Genomic DNA, 16388 nt, shown 5'->3' on the forward strand with positions numbered 1-16388 from the left:
ATTATTATACAGGATTTATATAGCGCCGACAGTTTACGCAGCGCTTTGTTTACATAAGTATCTCCCCGTTCTTCCTCTCTGTGACACGATCGCGGGCACCCGGCGGACATCGAGTCCGAGGGACCCGCGGTCACGGCCACGTAGACCATGGCGGGCGCGCGTTCGCTACAACACTTCTTAAAGGGGACGTACCTTTTGCCTGCCAGTGCCATTCTGCCGCAACAGACAACATGGATTCATGAAAGACAGAAGTTGTCAAACAAACCTGATTTGTTTTTATGAGGAGGTAAGTAAAACCTTGGACAGAGGGGTGGCTGTGCATATAGTATACTTGGACTTTGCCAAAAGCGTTTGACAGAGTTCCCCACACGCGGCTCATGTGTAAGGTAAAGTCTACATTGGAAAGATCAATTTGTAAATGGATAGAAAACTGGCTAGAAGACAGAATTCAGAGAGTAGTGGTTAATGATTCTTACTCTGAATGGTCTAAGGTTATCAGTGGTGTACCCCAAGGTTCAGTGCTGGGACTCTTACTTTTTAATATCTTTATAAATGATATTGGGTCTGGGATTAAAAGTAACATTTCTGTCTTTGCAGATGACAATAAGATGACAATAAGCAGGATGTCTCCAATTTACAAGCCGACCTCTAATTGGGCAACTAAGTGGCAAATGAGGTTTAATGTTGAGAAATGTAAAGTTATGCACTTGGGGGCTAAGAATATGCATGCATCATACATACTAGGGGGCGTACAACTGGGGGAATCCGTGGTGGAGAAGGATCTGGGGGTTTTGGTAGATCATAAGCTCAATAATAGCATGCAATGCCAAGCTACGGTTTCCAAAGCGAGCAAAGTCCTTTTTTGTATTAAAAGAGGTATGGACTCCAGAGAGAGAGAGATATCATTTTGCACCTGTACAAATCATTAGTAAGACCTCATCTGGAATATGCAGTTCAGTTTTGAGCACCAGTTCTCAAAAAGGATATCGGGGATGTGCAGAGAAGGGCAATCAAACTGATAACAGGCATGGAGGAGCTCAGCTTTATGGAAAGATTAGAGGAACTGAATCTATTCCCTCTTGAGAAGAGGAGATAAGGGGGGATATGATCACCATGTACAAATACATAAGTGGTCCATATCGTGAACTTGGTGTTGAGTTATTCACTTTAAGGTCATCACAGAGAACTAGGGGGCACTCTATACATCTAGAAGAAAAAAGATTTCATCTCCAAATACGGAAAGGTTTCTTCACAGTAAGAGCTGTGAAAATGTGGAATAGACTCCCTCCAGAGGTGGTTCTGGCAAGCTCAGTTGGTCGCGCTAAAAAAGGCCTTGACTCTTTCCTAAATGTATATAATTTAACTGGGTACTAACATCTATAGGTAAAGTTGAGCCAAGAAAAATCCGAATGGCTCTCGGGAGATCTGCTGAAACAAATTGGATCATGCTTTGCTGGGGTTTATTGCCTTCCTCTGGATCAACTGTGGGTATGGGATTGTGCATGTGGGATTGTATTTTTTTTTTTTTTTGGTTGAACTTGATGGACTTGTGTATTTTTTCAACCTGACTAACTATGTAACTATGTAACTGCCCAGGGACTGGGGCATCTCTGTCCTCAGTCCCGTTCTCTGTCTCAAAAGAGAGACCTCAGAGGTCTGCTTAGACCTCTGATATTTCACCAAAACCTCCCAACAGGGCTGTTAAAATTGTAAATAAATACATAAATAAATAAAAAAATAAAATGTAAATGTAAAGGTTTTAAAAAATTACAATTCTAAAAAATAATTGTAAAAAATGAAGGGCTCATTCACATGTGGTTTACTCTCTGAAGAGCAGTCAGCATTTGGACTAACCCTGCACTTTGCACACAAGCAGCACTATTGACTTGAATAAGCCTTTTTCAATGAGGGTATCATTTCTGATATGGCTGCAAAGCATAGCATTGTGCCTGTAGCACTTTAGCAAACATATCATTTTTTTTTTTGTTGGGGGGGGGGGGGTTTAGCTGACGGGTAGGCTGTACAGTGACCCATGGTTTCTAACAGCAGCTTTGCTTAGACCAAAAAAAATAAATAAAAAAAACATTTATTTTCTATTGGAATTCAGTAAAATAAATAGAAATTGTGCAAACAAAATTCACTGTATTGCAAATGGCATTGCTATTTTTTTTTTTTTTTTGATACATTATATTTACTACATAAATGACTTTATCTGTTGATAACAAGTATCCCATGGCATTGTTACAATGCAGCAAATTACAAGCAATGGATAAAGTTTCATAGACCAAATGGCAACTACCTTATGACACAGAGTTATTTATATGTAGCACCGTGTGTTGTCATCTTCAAATGACCCATGGAATTTCTGGCAGACATTTAACTGAGCAAAGCTCTATAGGAAACAGATAGAGTGCGTGTGCAGCAATGTGTTTCAGACTCTATAATAAAATGCATTGTCCCAATATCTCATCCGTTCCACTCTTCTCAATGTCCTGCACTATCTCTAGCTATTTAATACTTTAGGTGTTTAGCTGTTATCTGTATTATGAGTTTAAACTAAGTTTAGGAGGATATTTTATTCTAGTTTCTTCTTTCATTCTTTCTTTATTTTTTTATTATATCAGGGGTGCAGCACATTGAAGCCAACTTTTTGAATTTTAATATGCTTAAACATAAGTAGAATGCACCTTTTGTCTCTTTCTTCCATCTTTCTTCCATTGTTTTATCTCTTTTTTGCTCTTCTCAGACTTCCTGTTCTAGGTAAGTTACGTTCGTTCTCTATGCCGCCTTTAAGTATGTAAACATAGCCACCCTTTCCTGCTCACCCCCCAGGATAGAGTATACATCTACACACAGACACATTCAGAGCTAGGGGAACTGTAGTATGCAAAGAGCTGAGCATGTGACCAGAAAGAACACACACACTAGCAGTAAAGTGCATCAGCAGAGGCACGGGAGAGCACAAAGGGTAACTAGTAAGCCTGAAAACAATGGTAATTGACCTTGAAGGAGAATTAGGGCCACGGCTCTTTTAGCCTGAGCCAGCCGCTCCTGCCCCCTGCACAGCCCAGCGCTCCAGTGAGCACTGGAGGGGCAGAACAGAGAGCTGGTGACTGACAATCACCTGCTCTCTGCTTAATGAAGACTAAGAACCGAATGATCAGTAGTCTTTGATTGCTCAGTTCTCAGTCTTAGAGGCAGCAGGGAACAGATGCAGCATCGGACTAATGCCTTTAGGTGAGTAAAAGTGTTATTTTTTTTAAAAAACATCAATGGTTTACTTGATATATTAAAACAATTGATGTTTAGTGTCATTTTGAGGCTGAAATAGTATATGGCTTGGTTTTCTCCCATTCAGCCTGTGGAGGGAATGAGAATGTCAACCAGTTCCCCCATTAGTGCTAAGAGTGTGGACAAAGAAGACTCCATTACCAGCATTGGTATTTGGACGGCTGTGACACCCACGGTTGCCTGAGTGCAGTAGCGCTGCTGAGCAGTGGCTACATCCAATAGAATGAGGTCGCTGTGTGGATAGTTTTCCACCTGGCTCAGTCAATTTTTTAATTTTTCGTTGCCAATCAAGCAGAAGTCAGCCAAAATTCAAGCTGTCTATGGAGACTGTCCCTGTTATTTCCGCTGACTTACTGTCCCATTTGGGGGGGGGGGCAAAATTTCCAACAGTGATACTAAAATAAAAATGAAGAAAGGCTTTGTATTTCTGATTATGTAACTGCTGCAGATTTTCCCTCACTTCCTTTCTTTGAAGCAGTTGTAGCAACTGTAGTAGAGGGGAAATGTCCACAATAACAATAATAACCTGACAGTGGTTCTAATCTTTCCCCACTCCATCCAAAACCCCTGCAAACAGTCTTGGGCATACACTTTAGCTATATTTGTACAGTATACTGTACGTAATGATTTTTGTAATAACAAAAAAGTAGCTCTAAATTGTAATTAAAATCATATAATATTAAAAATATATTAAGATTATTATGATTTTTTTTAATCAGAATTTTTTTAATCAACATTAACTTTGGCATTTACTTTTTTTCTTCTTTAAATCAGTGTTTTAATTTTTTTTCCTTTTTTATTTAACTCTTTTTTTAGTGTGTTAGTTGTGTTAGTTAGTTGTGCAATACAATTCATTAACCCACAGCAATATTCCCAATCTAGATATCAGTAATTATGTCCCAGTGGTCGTTTGGCACTAACATTCCTAGAAAGGTAAAGGCATACAATTCTAAGAAATAACTAACCAAGCCCTTTTAATTACACCTAGCTACTTGTTCAGGGGCAGTAATAAAAACTTAAACAAAAAATAGAATTTACATAGTTAGGTTGAAAAAAGACACAAGTCCATCTAGTTCAACCCAAAAAAAAAAAAAATAATACAAAACCCATATACACAATCCTTCACCCACAGTTGATCCAGAGGAAGGTGAAAAACCCCAGCAAAGCATTCTCCAATTTGCTCCAGCAGGGGAAAAAAATCCTTCCTGATCCCCCGAGAGGCAATCGGATTTTCCCTGGATCATCTTTACCTATAAATGTTAGTACCCAGTTATATTATGTAAATTTAGTAAAGAATCCAGGCCTTTTTTAAAGCAATCTACTTAGCTGGCCAGAACCACCTCTGGAGGGAGTCTATCCCACATTTTCACAGCTCTTAGGCCCCTTTCACACGAGGCGGGCTCCGTTTCTACGGAGCCCGCCTCGGTCCGCCGGCTCAGCGGGAGATCAGTCCGTTGATCTCCGCTGAGCCGGCGGATGACAGGTCCCTCTCTGCTCACTGAGCGGGGAGGGGCTTGTCAGGCGCCGCTGCCGCCTATGGAGGGATCGGACGAAAACGGACAGCGTGTCCGTTTTCGTCAGATCTCACCCGATCCGATCCGCCAGCGACGGATCTGGACGTAGAGCCATACGTCTGCTTTTAGCGGATCGGACGGGGTCGGATGTCAGCGGACATGTCTCCGCTGACATCCGACGTTCCATAGGCTAACATGGATCGCCCGTTCAGGTCCGCCGTCAAAACTGACAGGCGGACCTGAACGGTCCGATCGTGTGAAAGGGGCCTAACTGTGAAGAAACCTTTCCGTAAATTGGAGGCAGCCTTGAATATTAGGACCACTTATCTCTATAGGACTATGTTATATTACCTCATATAGGGGTCCAATAGAGTCAAACCTCATTGCACATCGCAGTGATTTTCTATTTTATTTCTTTCTTTTTGCCTAATTTAATTATTTTAATAAGGTTGGGGAGACCCTATTTTGACCCCTAGAAGTTGGGGCGGGGGGGGGCGGGGGGCAAGGGAGGGAATCCCACTAGAGAAAAAAAAACAAAAAAAGGGGGGGGGGGGAGAAAAAGAAAAAGGAAAAAAAAAAAAGAGTGGATTGGGAGAGTATTAGGAAAAAAACAACAACACATAAACCAAAGCACAAAGCTTCATTCTATCCACAATTAGTGTTAACTTTACGTTTAAAAACAGATCTTGGGAAACCTACAAGTATTTTTTTTTTAATTTCTGAAAAGTTACTTTTTACTCTATAAAATTATAGCAAATATTACATATATATTATAATATAATTCTGTCTTGGTTTCTCTTGAGATCACAGAGATTTGGTAACGTTCAGCTCTCTTGTTAACAGGATCTGTTAAAAGACACACAGCAGTAGCCAGAAATAAATGTCAGCGTGTAGAACAGGATAGAGCGCTCCATTTTACCTTTTGGCTCATTGGACACTGATTAGTTTTCAACACCTCTCCTATCAACTCTGACTGCCAAACTGAAAAAGAAGCCCAAATCCAGGGGGGAGGAGGGAATTGGTTACAACCTGATGAAATCGACTCACAGCGGCATGGCTGGCAAGCAGTGATCTCCTGTCGGGCTTTGTTGTATTTTTTTTTTTTTTCCTTTCATTTGTCTTATAGCTCCATGCTTGGACTAATGGATTTAGTCCACAGGGAGGTTTTCATTTTTATAAGGGATCATTAGAAAAAAATAAATACATCTTAAAACAGTCTGCTTAGATGATATGTTTTTTTTTTGTTTTTTTTTACAGTAATAGTATGTCAGATACAAGATCCAAGCATGCTTTTTGCTAATAGGCCGTTTCTACCATTATCTAACTCACTAACTTATTTGATGTTTTTTATGGACTTTTCAGTTAAAAATAAATAAATAAATAAATAATGCCTTTAATTGGTGGGAAATTCCCACTACTTCAGCAAATGTTGAACTCCAGCTGTAGCTTCATATGTTTAAGCCCCGGTTCACACTTATGCAAATTCTATGCGGATCAGATGCGATCCAAAAAGCATAGATCCGCATGTCATGTAAAAAAAAGCATTATTTCCAATGAAGGCTGTTCACACAAATGTGGTGCGAATTGGATTTGGTTCAAAAAAGGGTCCTGTGCGAACTTAGTGCGGTGTGGTGCGAATTTCAGCTCCATAGACTTCTACAGGACTGGACTGAAATCTCAGTCCAGTGTTTACATCACTGCAAATTATTATTTTTTGCCTAGATTTAAAATAAAATCACAGATTTGACCATTCCCCTCACAAATTTGCACTAAATTTGCATTGAAAACCGCACATGCTAAGCAGAATTCATATTGCGATGTATAAAATCGCAATGCAAATTTGTGCTGTGTACCGGGGCTAAAGTGGTAGTGAAAAGCCTACCTAGCCTCGGATTTTCCGACAACAAATGTTGGATGTGAGCTTGTTGGCGGAAAGTCGGACCCTGTGTATGCTCCATCGGACATTCGTTGTCGGACTTTCCGCCAACAAATGTTGGCTAGCAGGTTCTCAAATTTTCCGCCAACAAATGTTTGTTGTCGGACTTTCCGAACATGTGTACATCGGACAAAAGCCCATGCATGCTCGGAATCAAGTACGAGCCGGAAGATATCACATACGTCTTGTACGTCAGTACGTTGTAATTGTTGGCCAACATTTGTGTGGCGGTGTGTATGCGAGACAAGTTGGAGCCAACATCCTTCGAACAAAAATCCACGGTTTTGTTGTCAGAAAGTCCGATCGTGTGTACGGGGCATTAGAGTGGAACTGAACTTGCTCAATCAACAATAACAATTTTTTATCTGCATGCTGCTAGCATTAGTTAACAGATAGTAAGGTAGATTATATTTACTTGTTTTAAACTTTTTTTTTAACATTTCTTCCTTTTTTTTATTTTTCAGTTGCTTCTTAGTTTCTAGCCTAGGCCAGAATGATGGCATACATCCCAGGAGCCTTCATGGGCATTTGCTTTCTTTCATCTGGAGTAGGGTTTCAGGGGCTTTCTCAGCTAAGCACACCCTTCTGTCTGCATGCCTGAGCTAAGGGCCGATTCCAAGATGTTAATGCTACATGAATCATTTGCCCTTACTCAAGGTGGCTGTGGCGGGGGGGGGGGGGGGGGCACATTATGGCACATAATGAGCACATTATGGCAAATTCTCTGAAGAACCCTGCAGATTTAGTTCCACTTTATGGCCTCATATAACCTTAAGGTCTTTCTTATTTTGCCATAGGAAGTTAAAGGATAAGTTCACCTTTTTATAGCATGTTACATGTTATACCTGTATTTAGGGTGTAACATGTTACTTTGGAGCAGTCCCTCTCACCCCCCAGGGAAGGGTCCCCACTGTCACATTTTATAACCAGCACGGTTGTGCGGGGCTCCACCCACACATCTGCGCCATTTGTTTTGTGAATGAATGAATAAATAAATTGCAAGTCCCAACTCCAAGGTGGCAGATGGCTTGTAGTTCTCAATGAACTGCAAAGGCAATGGTAATACAGTAACTGTACAGTAGTGAAATAATTGTGCTTAGTATGGTTCGCTTCCTTCAGTCACTGATACCAAATAAGCCCCATCTATTTCTCTGAACCTTTATTAACTCTTCTATGGGGTATCTCTGAAGGTTTTCACTTATCCATGTCATGGTATTATATCTAGTAGTAGTTCATCACAATTATCCTGGGCTTGTTCTGTAATAGTGAATGCATTTTAAAATTCAACCAATAGTTCCATCCGTTGTAATGAGAACGTAGAACTGAAAAAGCTACTTGCAAAAACATCTTTGCCATTACAATCAAGTCTAGTTGATTGCAGCGAACTATGGCTATTTCTTCAATGGGAAAACCTAGAAAACTTTTGGTTACCTGGGATATTGGGTATTCTCATTTTCTTAACAACAGTACCATTATCAGTGGCTACACATGAGCTGAAACTGCATGTTCTAATCACACGAGCGGACTTTACGGCAGACTTTGCCCGGCGTACTGGATTTTGTCGGACAATTTGATTGTGTGTGGGCTCCAGCGGACTTTGTTTGCTTAAAAGTTGGACGGACTTAGATTTGAAACATATTTTAAATCAATCCGTTGAAATCGAGTCCGGTCGAAAAGTCCGCTCGTCTGTATGCTAGTTCGACAGACAAAAAGCCACACTAGGGCAGCTATTGGCTACTGGCTATGAACTTCCATGTTTTAGTCTGGTCATACGTCATCACGTACGAATTCATCGGACTTTGGTGGATTGTGTGTAGGCAAGTCCGTTCATTCAGAAAGTCCGTCGTAAAGTACGTCGAAAAGTCCGCCGAAAAGTCCCCCGGGCAAAGTCTGCCGTAAAGTCTGCTCGTGTGTACGCGGCATAAGGGCTCATGTAAACTAGATGAAGCTGAATTCGTTTTATAAATGCAGTATGAATGCATATGCAAGAAAAAATGCCACAAATGCATGTAAACGTGCATGCAGAATGGCACACTAAACATCGAGATTGCGGTGTAAACAAGCCCTTAAAAAAACAGTGCAGAACTAAGACCACTTTCTGTTTTTAAACTGAGAGGTTTCCATCAGCAATCCACACATATAACAAATTAATAAATGTTTTTAAAGAGTTAGTCCACCATCCTGTTAATTTTGCCTGGATTGGCTTTGGATGATTTACCTCCCTTATAAAATCTCCAAACTTACAAATCTGCTGTGATACCCAGAGGCCACCACCCAATGTAATAATTCTGTATCAAGTAGTAGAGCAAACCAACCACCTGGATATACCTCACAAAATTGGTGAAATATCAAATACAGTGGACCATATCTTCAAACTAACTATGTTATTTCTTGCTCTTAGATGCTTACCATCTTCTGGATTTCTCATGCTAACACAAGTAAAATACATCACTGGCAAAGGGACACTACTATAACAGAGCTTCTCTGTCATTGGCATTTTAGGGGCTGAGCTAGAATCTTGGGGGCATCTCAGACTTTGATCTCTAGGTCAACAAGTGGTTAGTCTAACCAAAGTTCACCCATAAGTGAACGACTTTTTTTTGTTTTTGTTTAGGGCTCACTTTCTAATTTTCCTTTGCTAGCAATTACGTTGATATGTCTGAACAAAACCATGGAAGGAATTATAGACATAACCACAGAGGGCTAAAAGAAAGGTTAGATGGAACACTGGCTGAATGCTGCAGCAACAAAGGCCATTCAATAAAATATTTGGAAAGTAGACACTTTATAATGGGGTAGTCTTCAACTGCACACTGGAATCAACTCAACCGGTCTTGTAAACATTTAGGATCTTGGCATTTCATATGATTTGTCAGGTCACTAGGAATACAAATATACCATTATAAGAATCTAGCCCTCTAGAACACTAATGCCCCGTACACACGGTCGGATTTTCCGATGGAAAGTGTCCGATCGGAGCGTGTTGTCAGAAATTCCGACCGTGTGTGGGCTCCATCGGACTTTTTCCATCGGATTTTCCGACACACAAAGTTGGAGAGCAGGAGATAAAATTTTCCGACAACAAAATCCGTTGTCGGAAATTCCGATCGTGTGTACAAAAATCCGACGGACAAAGTGCCACGCATGCTCAGAATAAATAAAGAGATGAAAGCTATTGGCCACTGCCCCGTTTATAGTCCCGACGTTAGTGTTTTACGTCACCGCGTTTAGAACGATCGGATTTTCCGACAACTTTGTGTGACCGTGTGTATGCAAGACAAGTTTGAGCCAACATCCTTCGGAAAAAATCCTAGGATTTTGTTGTCGGAATGTCCGAACAAAGTCCGACCGTGTGTACGGGGCATACGACCCCTTTCACACTGAGGCAGTTTTCAGGCATTATTAGCACTAAAGCTAGTGCCTGAAAAAGCGGGTGAAAACTGCCTCCCATTCATTATAATGGGTGCTTTCACAATGGGGTGGTGCGCTTCCGGGGCGGTAGAAAAAGTCCTGCAAGCAGCATCTTTGGGGCGTGCATCAGGCGCTGTAAAAAGCGCTCCAAAAACGCCCCTGCCCATTGAAATGAATAGGCAGCGCTTCGAAAGCGACTTAAAAGAATTTCGAAAGCGCCGCAAAACTAGTCTTATTTGGATCCTTTAAGGTCACGTTATCACGTGACCTTAAAAAAAGCGACCCGCTAGTGCCCAAAAAGCGACGCTAAAGCACCGCAAAAACGACTGGTGCTTTAGTGGTTGTTTTTGCAGCGCTTCAGTGTGAAAGGGGTCTTAGAGATTGAGGGCTCTTGCACACATTCCAGCTTTTTCTTTACTGATCTAAATGAAGTCCCTGGCTTTCAAGTGCATAACTATTAGTAAACGAATGCCGTGTTTAGATCAGTAAAGTAGATTTGAATAGTAGATTACATTAATTGAATATTTGGCATTCTGGGAGCTTAAAGAATTTTGAAGCACTTATATATGAATACTGTATATGCGTGTAAATATGCACTATTCGGACCATACTTGCATTTTTGCACAGGGACTTTCTACCAGGAACATCTGGGATTCATACAGCAGTACCGTGTGTAGGGACCCTAACTGAGGTGGTGATTTTGATGTATCATATTGATATGCATGAGCCATGGAATCTGAGTACTTAAAAACATCTGCCCACCCTCTTTTTGGCTGATGAATGTTAGCAGCACGTGCAGCTTAGAAAAAAGGCCAGTTGCTCACTCATTTAGAAATTTTCCAACAACTTGAAAAATCTGTGGAAGAAATAGTAAGCACAGCTGAAAGCACTCATTGCTCCATATTCCTTCATAGTCCTGTCTATCAAAATCGGTTTTCTAATTGAGTGCACTGCTTCAGGAATCTGGCTATTTATGGTCATCCTCAGACACAATCCTAAAGTCCATAGAGAAAGAGAGGAAATGGTTGCATAACTCCTGAGCTGCACAGAGTTTTGTAATTCCATTCTACAACAGACCCTCTGGTGATAAATAATATAAAATTGGCAATTGTTTTAGTATCAAATGATTATTATTTTAATGAGCAATATGGAATCGATAGGAATTTGAACAACTTACCGACAAAGGAGGTTTCTCCCAGGTATCCTCTACGCCTCAAAATGATCTCTAAATGTTTGGCATCTTCATTCACCACATAGTACTCCTTTTCTATTGAAATCCAGGCCCAGTTCAGACGAAAGTGCTGATTCTTCAACTTGTTTCCTCCTGTGACAATCATAAAAGCAAGTTTAAATAGAAGAAAAAAAACTGCCAATATGACTCAAGTTGTCTTGTGTTGGACACATAGCTGGACATATAGCTGGACATATAGCTAAATACAAAGATAAAATGATATACAGGCCTACCCCACGTTTAAGTACACAATGAGGTTTATTTACTAAAGCTGGAAAGTGCAAAATCAGGCTCACTTCTTCATAGAAACCAATGAGCTTCTAACCTCGGCATGTTTAATTAAGCTTTGGTAATAAAACCTGGAAGCTGATTGGTTTCTATGCAGAAATGAGCCTGATTTTGCACTTTCCAGCTTTAGTAAATAAACCCCATTGTGTACTTAAAAGTGGGGTATGCCTGTATACTACATGGAAACTTGTGTACCTGCATAATAAAAACAGCATTCAAAATTGATCTAATTTATCAATGTGTGCTAAATCTAAACAGTGCTAGCTGTCTCAAAGCATCAAATGAAGTTCAGATCTGTACTGAAAATATTCGTTGGGGAATTAAAGCTTGGATTTGATGAAGCAGAATCCTAAGATCTATGAATGGAGGAGGCAGACCTTTCAATCATCCACCTGTCCTCCATTCATAGATCGCTTGTCTTTGATGGAAGCTATAGTATGGCTATGGTACCAGCATAAGGAACACTCACAGAAGCTGTAGTAGGCTTCTAGGAATGGCAGAGCTGGGAGGAAAGGGTGAGCATAGCCAGGCACGCTTAAAGTGGAGTTCCACCCACTTTTAAAACTCTTCAGCATCCCTCACTAAACTGTGCACTATAAACAAATTGGATATTTTATTTTTTTTCTCAGCACCTACTGTATATCTGCTGTATTCATTTTTCACTTCCTCCTCCCTGGCTGCGGCCCATCGCATCATTTCCTGTTTGCAATGCCTTCTGGGAAGGGGCGGCAACTTCCTCTGACACTGCCGTTGCTATGGAAACCTGACCTGAAACCTATTACACTGCTTGTGCTGCATTGAGCATGTGTGAGATCTGCAAGGACGAGATCCAGGAAGAAGTACAGTCTGGCTTCAGATGCCCACACTTAAGATGGCCACGGCCTGCTGTAAGTTTATAAAAATAACAAACTAATGCTATAAACTAACAAAACAGACCTTAGTTTACAGACTAACTTTACTAGAATACATTAAGCTTGTGTACTATAGGGGTATTTTTATTTAAAAAGTATAATTATGGCCGGAACACCACTTTAATGAGAGCCTGTGCCAGCCCCTTAGTTCTTATAGCCATCACCACACCAGAAGATTACAGCGGCGTGGGTCGGGGGTACATGAACAGAAGAAGATTTCACCTAAAAGAAGAGGCATCAGCACAAGAGACACATCTTACTGACTGTAAGTTATGTCCCTTGTGCTGATTTTTCCTTTTTTTTTTTCATTTTGGCTGCACTTAGGTTTTAATTTAAACCCCAAAACCCTTAAAGGAAACTTTCCTGGAGAAACATGTTGGCTGCCATTTAACGAATGCTGGTTACTTGATTGTCATGCTGATCCAATGGCTTCAATACTTTAAAGTGTGTTTCTACATTTGCAGACAAATTTGAGAACCCCCCACTATACATTTGTTACATGCTTCCATTTACACAGCATTAATTACACACACCCCTCTGTACTTCCAGCACAAACACTTGTACGCACATATGCGACCACACGATAGAAGACCCCCTTCAGTGAGGCTGAATATATGTGTACAGCCAGGAAGGAGTTAAAATAACATAGGGGGACCGCTGCAGGATTTTTAAGCAAGCAAAAAGTACCTAATGTATAACTATAGGCATTTTTTTTTTCATTTTGGATAGAGTAAGAGAGAGTTAGATTTTTTTTTTAGCCATCTGTGTCCCATTTCATAGATTTGCTTTCACTTCCTGTCTCATAGCCAAAAAGGAAGTTAGAGGAAATCCCTGCAAATAAGGGAATTTCTTGGGGACCCTCAGGTCACCAGAACTAGTGTCCCCATTGAAAGATTTCCCCTCAATTACTTTTTTGAGGACAACCCAAACTTTGGGATTTTATTTCACTTTCACTGTCAATGATAATGGTAAACAGGAAAATAGAGAGAGCGAATCTCACTAATGGGTGCACAGACATTAATAAAAACTGATTCTAATCCCTCTCCACTCTATACAAAACTATAAAAAAAAGTTTTGCCTTCAGAATAACCTTTAAAATGTAAGCAGTAATTTTTAAGTTATGCTATGAGAATGAGAACACGTAACAAATATAAAGTAGGTGTTACCCCAATCTGGCTGCAAAAAGTTAAAATACACTTTAACCTTTTGCCGACCAGCCGGCATCATTATACGGCGGTAGGCTGGCATGGTGGCGCAAACCACCGTAGGTGTACGTCGGCTGCTTTAAGAGGTATGGGGGGCGCGCGCGTGGCCGGCAGCTGCGATGTCCGCCGGCGACCCGCGATCGCTCCTGAGAGAGATAGAACGGGGATCTGTCAATGTAAACAAACAGATCCCCGTTCTGTCAGGGATTGACAGTACAACAATTCGGTTGACAGTACAAGCAACTTTGACAGTTATTATTCACAGCATGCCTTGAATGTAACTATTTTTGGTTAAAAGAGAAGTATGGGATTTTTTCTTTTATTTTAGAATTAAACTTATCTAGGTGCATGCAACATAGATCTGATGCTGCATCTGTCCCCCGTCGGCTCTAAGGCTGAGAACAGAGCGATCAAACACCTCCGTTTGCTCGGTTCTTAGAGCTCCCTGAGCTGAGAGCTGGTGAGTGTCAGTCACCGCTGTCCACTCTACCCCCTCCGCACTCACTGGACCGCTGGGCTGTGGGGGGGGGCAGGAGCGGACGTCTCAGCCTCACAGCAACTCACTGAGAGGCTGAGACGGGTGTCGATCCAGGCGGATCCCGACTATATGGTCGCTATCTTTCCCAAGCCTAGCCTGGCCTGGCTCAGTGACGTCAACTGACAGCGGCCTTCAGCCTGCTGTCTGCTGAAAACGGGTCACAGGAGTGCAGAACGAACAGGAGAAGTACAGGCAAATGAGCTTTGCCTGTACTTCTCCTTTAAATTGATGGGTTTAGTTCCACTTTACATGTACAATTTTGGCTGGAGTGTACCTTTATATCAGCAACATCACACACTGCTATGAACTTCATCTGCACACAAATACAGCTGTGAAATGGGTATTGAGCATCTGACACCGGGGACCTTTAAATCCTTTTTATGGACTGTAGAACAGCAGCACGTGCTTGTCCCTTCAAGGTCCTAAGCAGTCACGCTGAGACTTTTTGTTCCATGTTAGACTTTGATTAGTTGCACTATAACACGTAGTATCTTTTGGAATTAAAGGTTTAAAGACAAACCGTTAATTAGACATGCCCTATTTGTCTGCCAGCTGGCTGTGACATAGCTCCGTTCTCTGTGATCTTTGTAACGTAAAAGCTGCTTTGATAGATGAATGATGAAAAATAATCTTATCTGAGTGCTCACCATACATGAAATATGTTTCTGGATCCTAATCAATAAAAAGGTGAGATGTGCATGACCGATTTGTTTATCTTCCTCCGGAAAGAGGATTTGTAGTGTCACTAGTAACTGACAGAGGGAAAAATTGTACTCATAAGGATCAGGGCATGAATCAGATGATGTGATAAGATGATTCCGTTCAAAGTTCACCTCCTGCCAGAACACAATGAAGGCATCCAACAGCAAAGCTCAGGGTCACCAATACTGCTCAAACCCATACCTCCAACACCTCCCAAATCTCTTGTGGAATTTTTAAAATATATATCCAACCAATTTATTTTCTTAGGTTTGGACTTGGGAAAGGGTTAAAACCCCGGTCAGGTTTTTAACTAGTATCCGGGTGCCAATGAGACTCACCACTCACATTCTCTGACTATACAATCTCTGTATGATCAGCTTTAGATCTACCAAAACTATCTAATATGAGGACCTACCTAAACTATCCAACCAACCTGCATACAATCCATAAGGTCCTTGTACTATATACTTGTTGGTAGATTATACAATCAGATGTGCTATGAACATTAGGGAGATTTCCTCTCACTTCCTGCCCTGCCAACAACATTTTACCAAACAGGAAATAAGGATAACTCCAAACAGCTAGGCAGATAGAAATGAAGATGCTTTCTTTTAGTAGAGGGGGGAAGGCTAGAACCCCTGAGGGATTTGTTCTTCTGTCTGTGTCCCTGTTGCAGATTTTCTAATACGTCCCATCTTATGAACTTGTCAGCAGGACAGGAAATGAGGGTGTCTCTCTCAAGCCCAAGATGGAAGCAAAGACCCAACAAGAGTACTAATTATTTCCCACTTTACCCAATACTAGCAAAACATTTTTTTATTTTTTTTTATTTTTGACTTATAATTGAATTATTGGTCTAATGCACTGGACACATTTTTGGGGAAAATTTGTCTTTAATAAGGGATGATCGTGGTTTTGGTCAAAACCTGAAAAGAAGCTGTCAGCACCAGGCCAGTCAGCTCAAGATGGAAAATTCCTAAGGCCCCTTTCACACTGGGGCAGTTTGCAGGCGCTATTGCGCTAATAATAGCGCCTGCAAACCGACCCGAAACAGCCGCTGCTGTCTCTTCAATGTGAAAGCCCCGAGGGCTTTCACACTGGAGCGGTGCGCTAGCAGGACAGGAAAAAAAGTCCTGCTAGCAGCATCTTCGGAGCGGTGAAGGAGCGGAGTATACACAGCTCCTTCGCCGCTCTCGCCCATTGAAATCAATGGGACAGCGCGGCTATACCGCCGACAAAGCGCCTCTGCAGAGGTGCTTTGTGGTGGTTTTTTGAACCCTTTCTCGGCCGCTAGCGGAGCGGTTTTACCGATAGCAAAGCGCCACTTACAATAGCGGCGCTTTACCGCCTGTCGCCGCCCC

The 16388-nt window shown here is 41.4% G+C and overlaps 1 protein-coding gene across 1 annotated transcript in view; it reads right to left on the bottom strand.

The window, feature by feature from the left end:
* The window catches only part of FREM2 (FRAS1 related extracellular matrix 2), a 293022-nt gene that overhangs the window by 175133 nt on the left and 101501 nt on the right, over nt 1–16388 (bottom strand). Inside the window, exon 3 of the mRNA XM_073613282.1 lies at nt 11330–11476. Coding sequence (XP_073469383.1) covers nt 11330–11476 — 147 coding nt within the window. The remainder of the gene's footprint in view (nt 1–11329; nt 11477–16388) is intronic.

Source organism: Aquarana catesbeiana, linkage group LG02 (assembly GCF_042186555.1).
Source record: "Aquarana catesbeiana isolate 2022-GZ linkage group LG02, ASM4218655v1, whole genome shotgun sequence".
In the NCBI taxonomy this organism is placed as follows: Eukaryota; Metazoa; Chordata; class Amphibia; order Anura; family Ranidae; genus Aquarana; species Aquarana catesbeiana.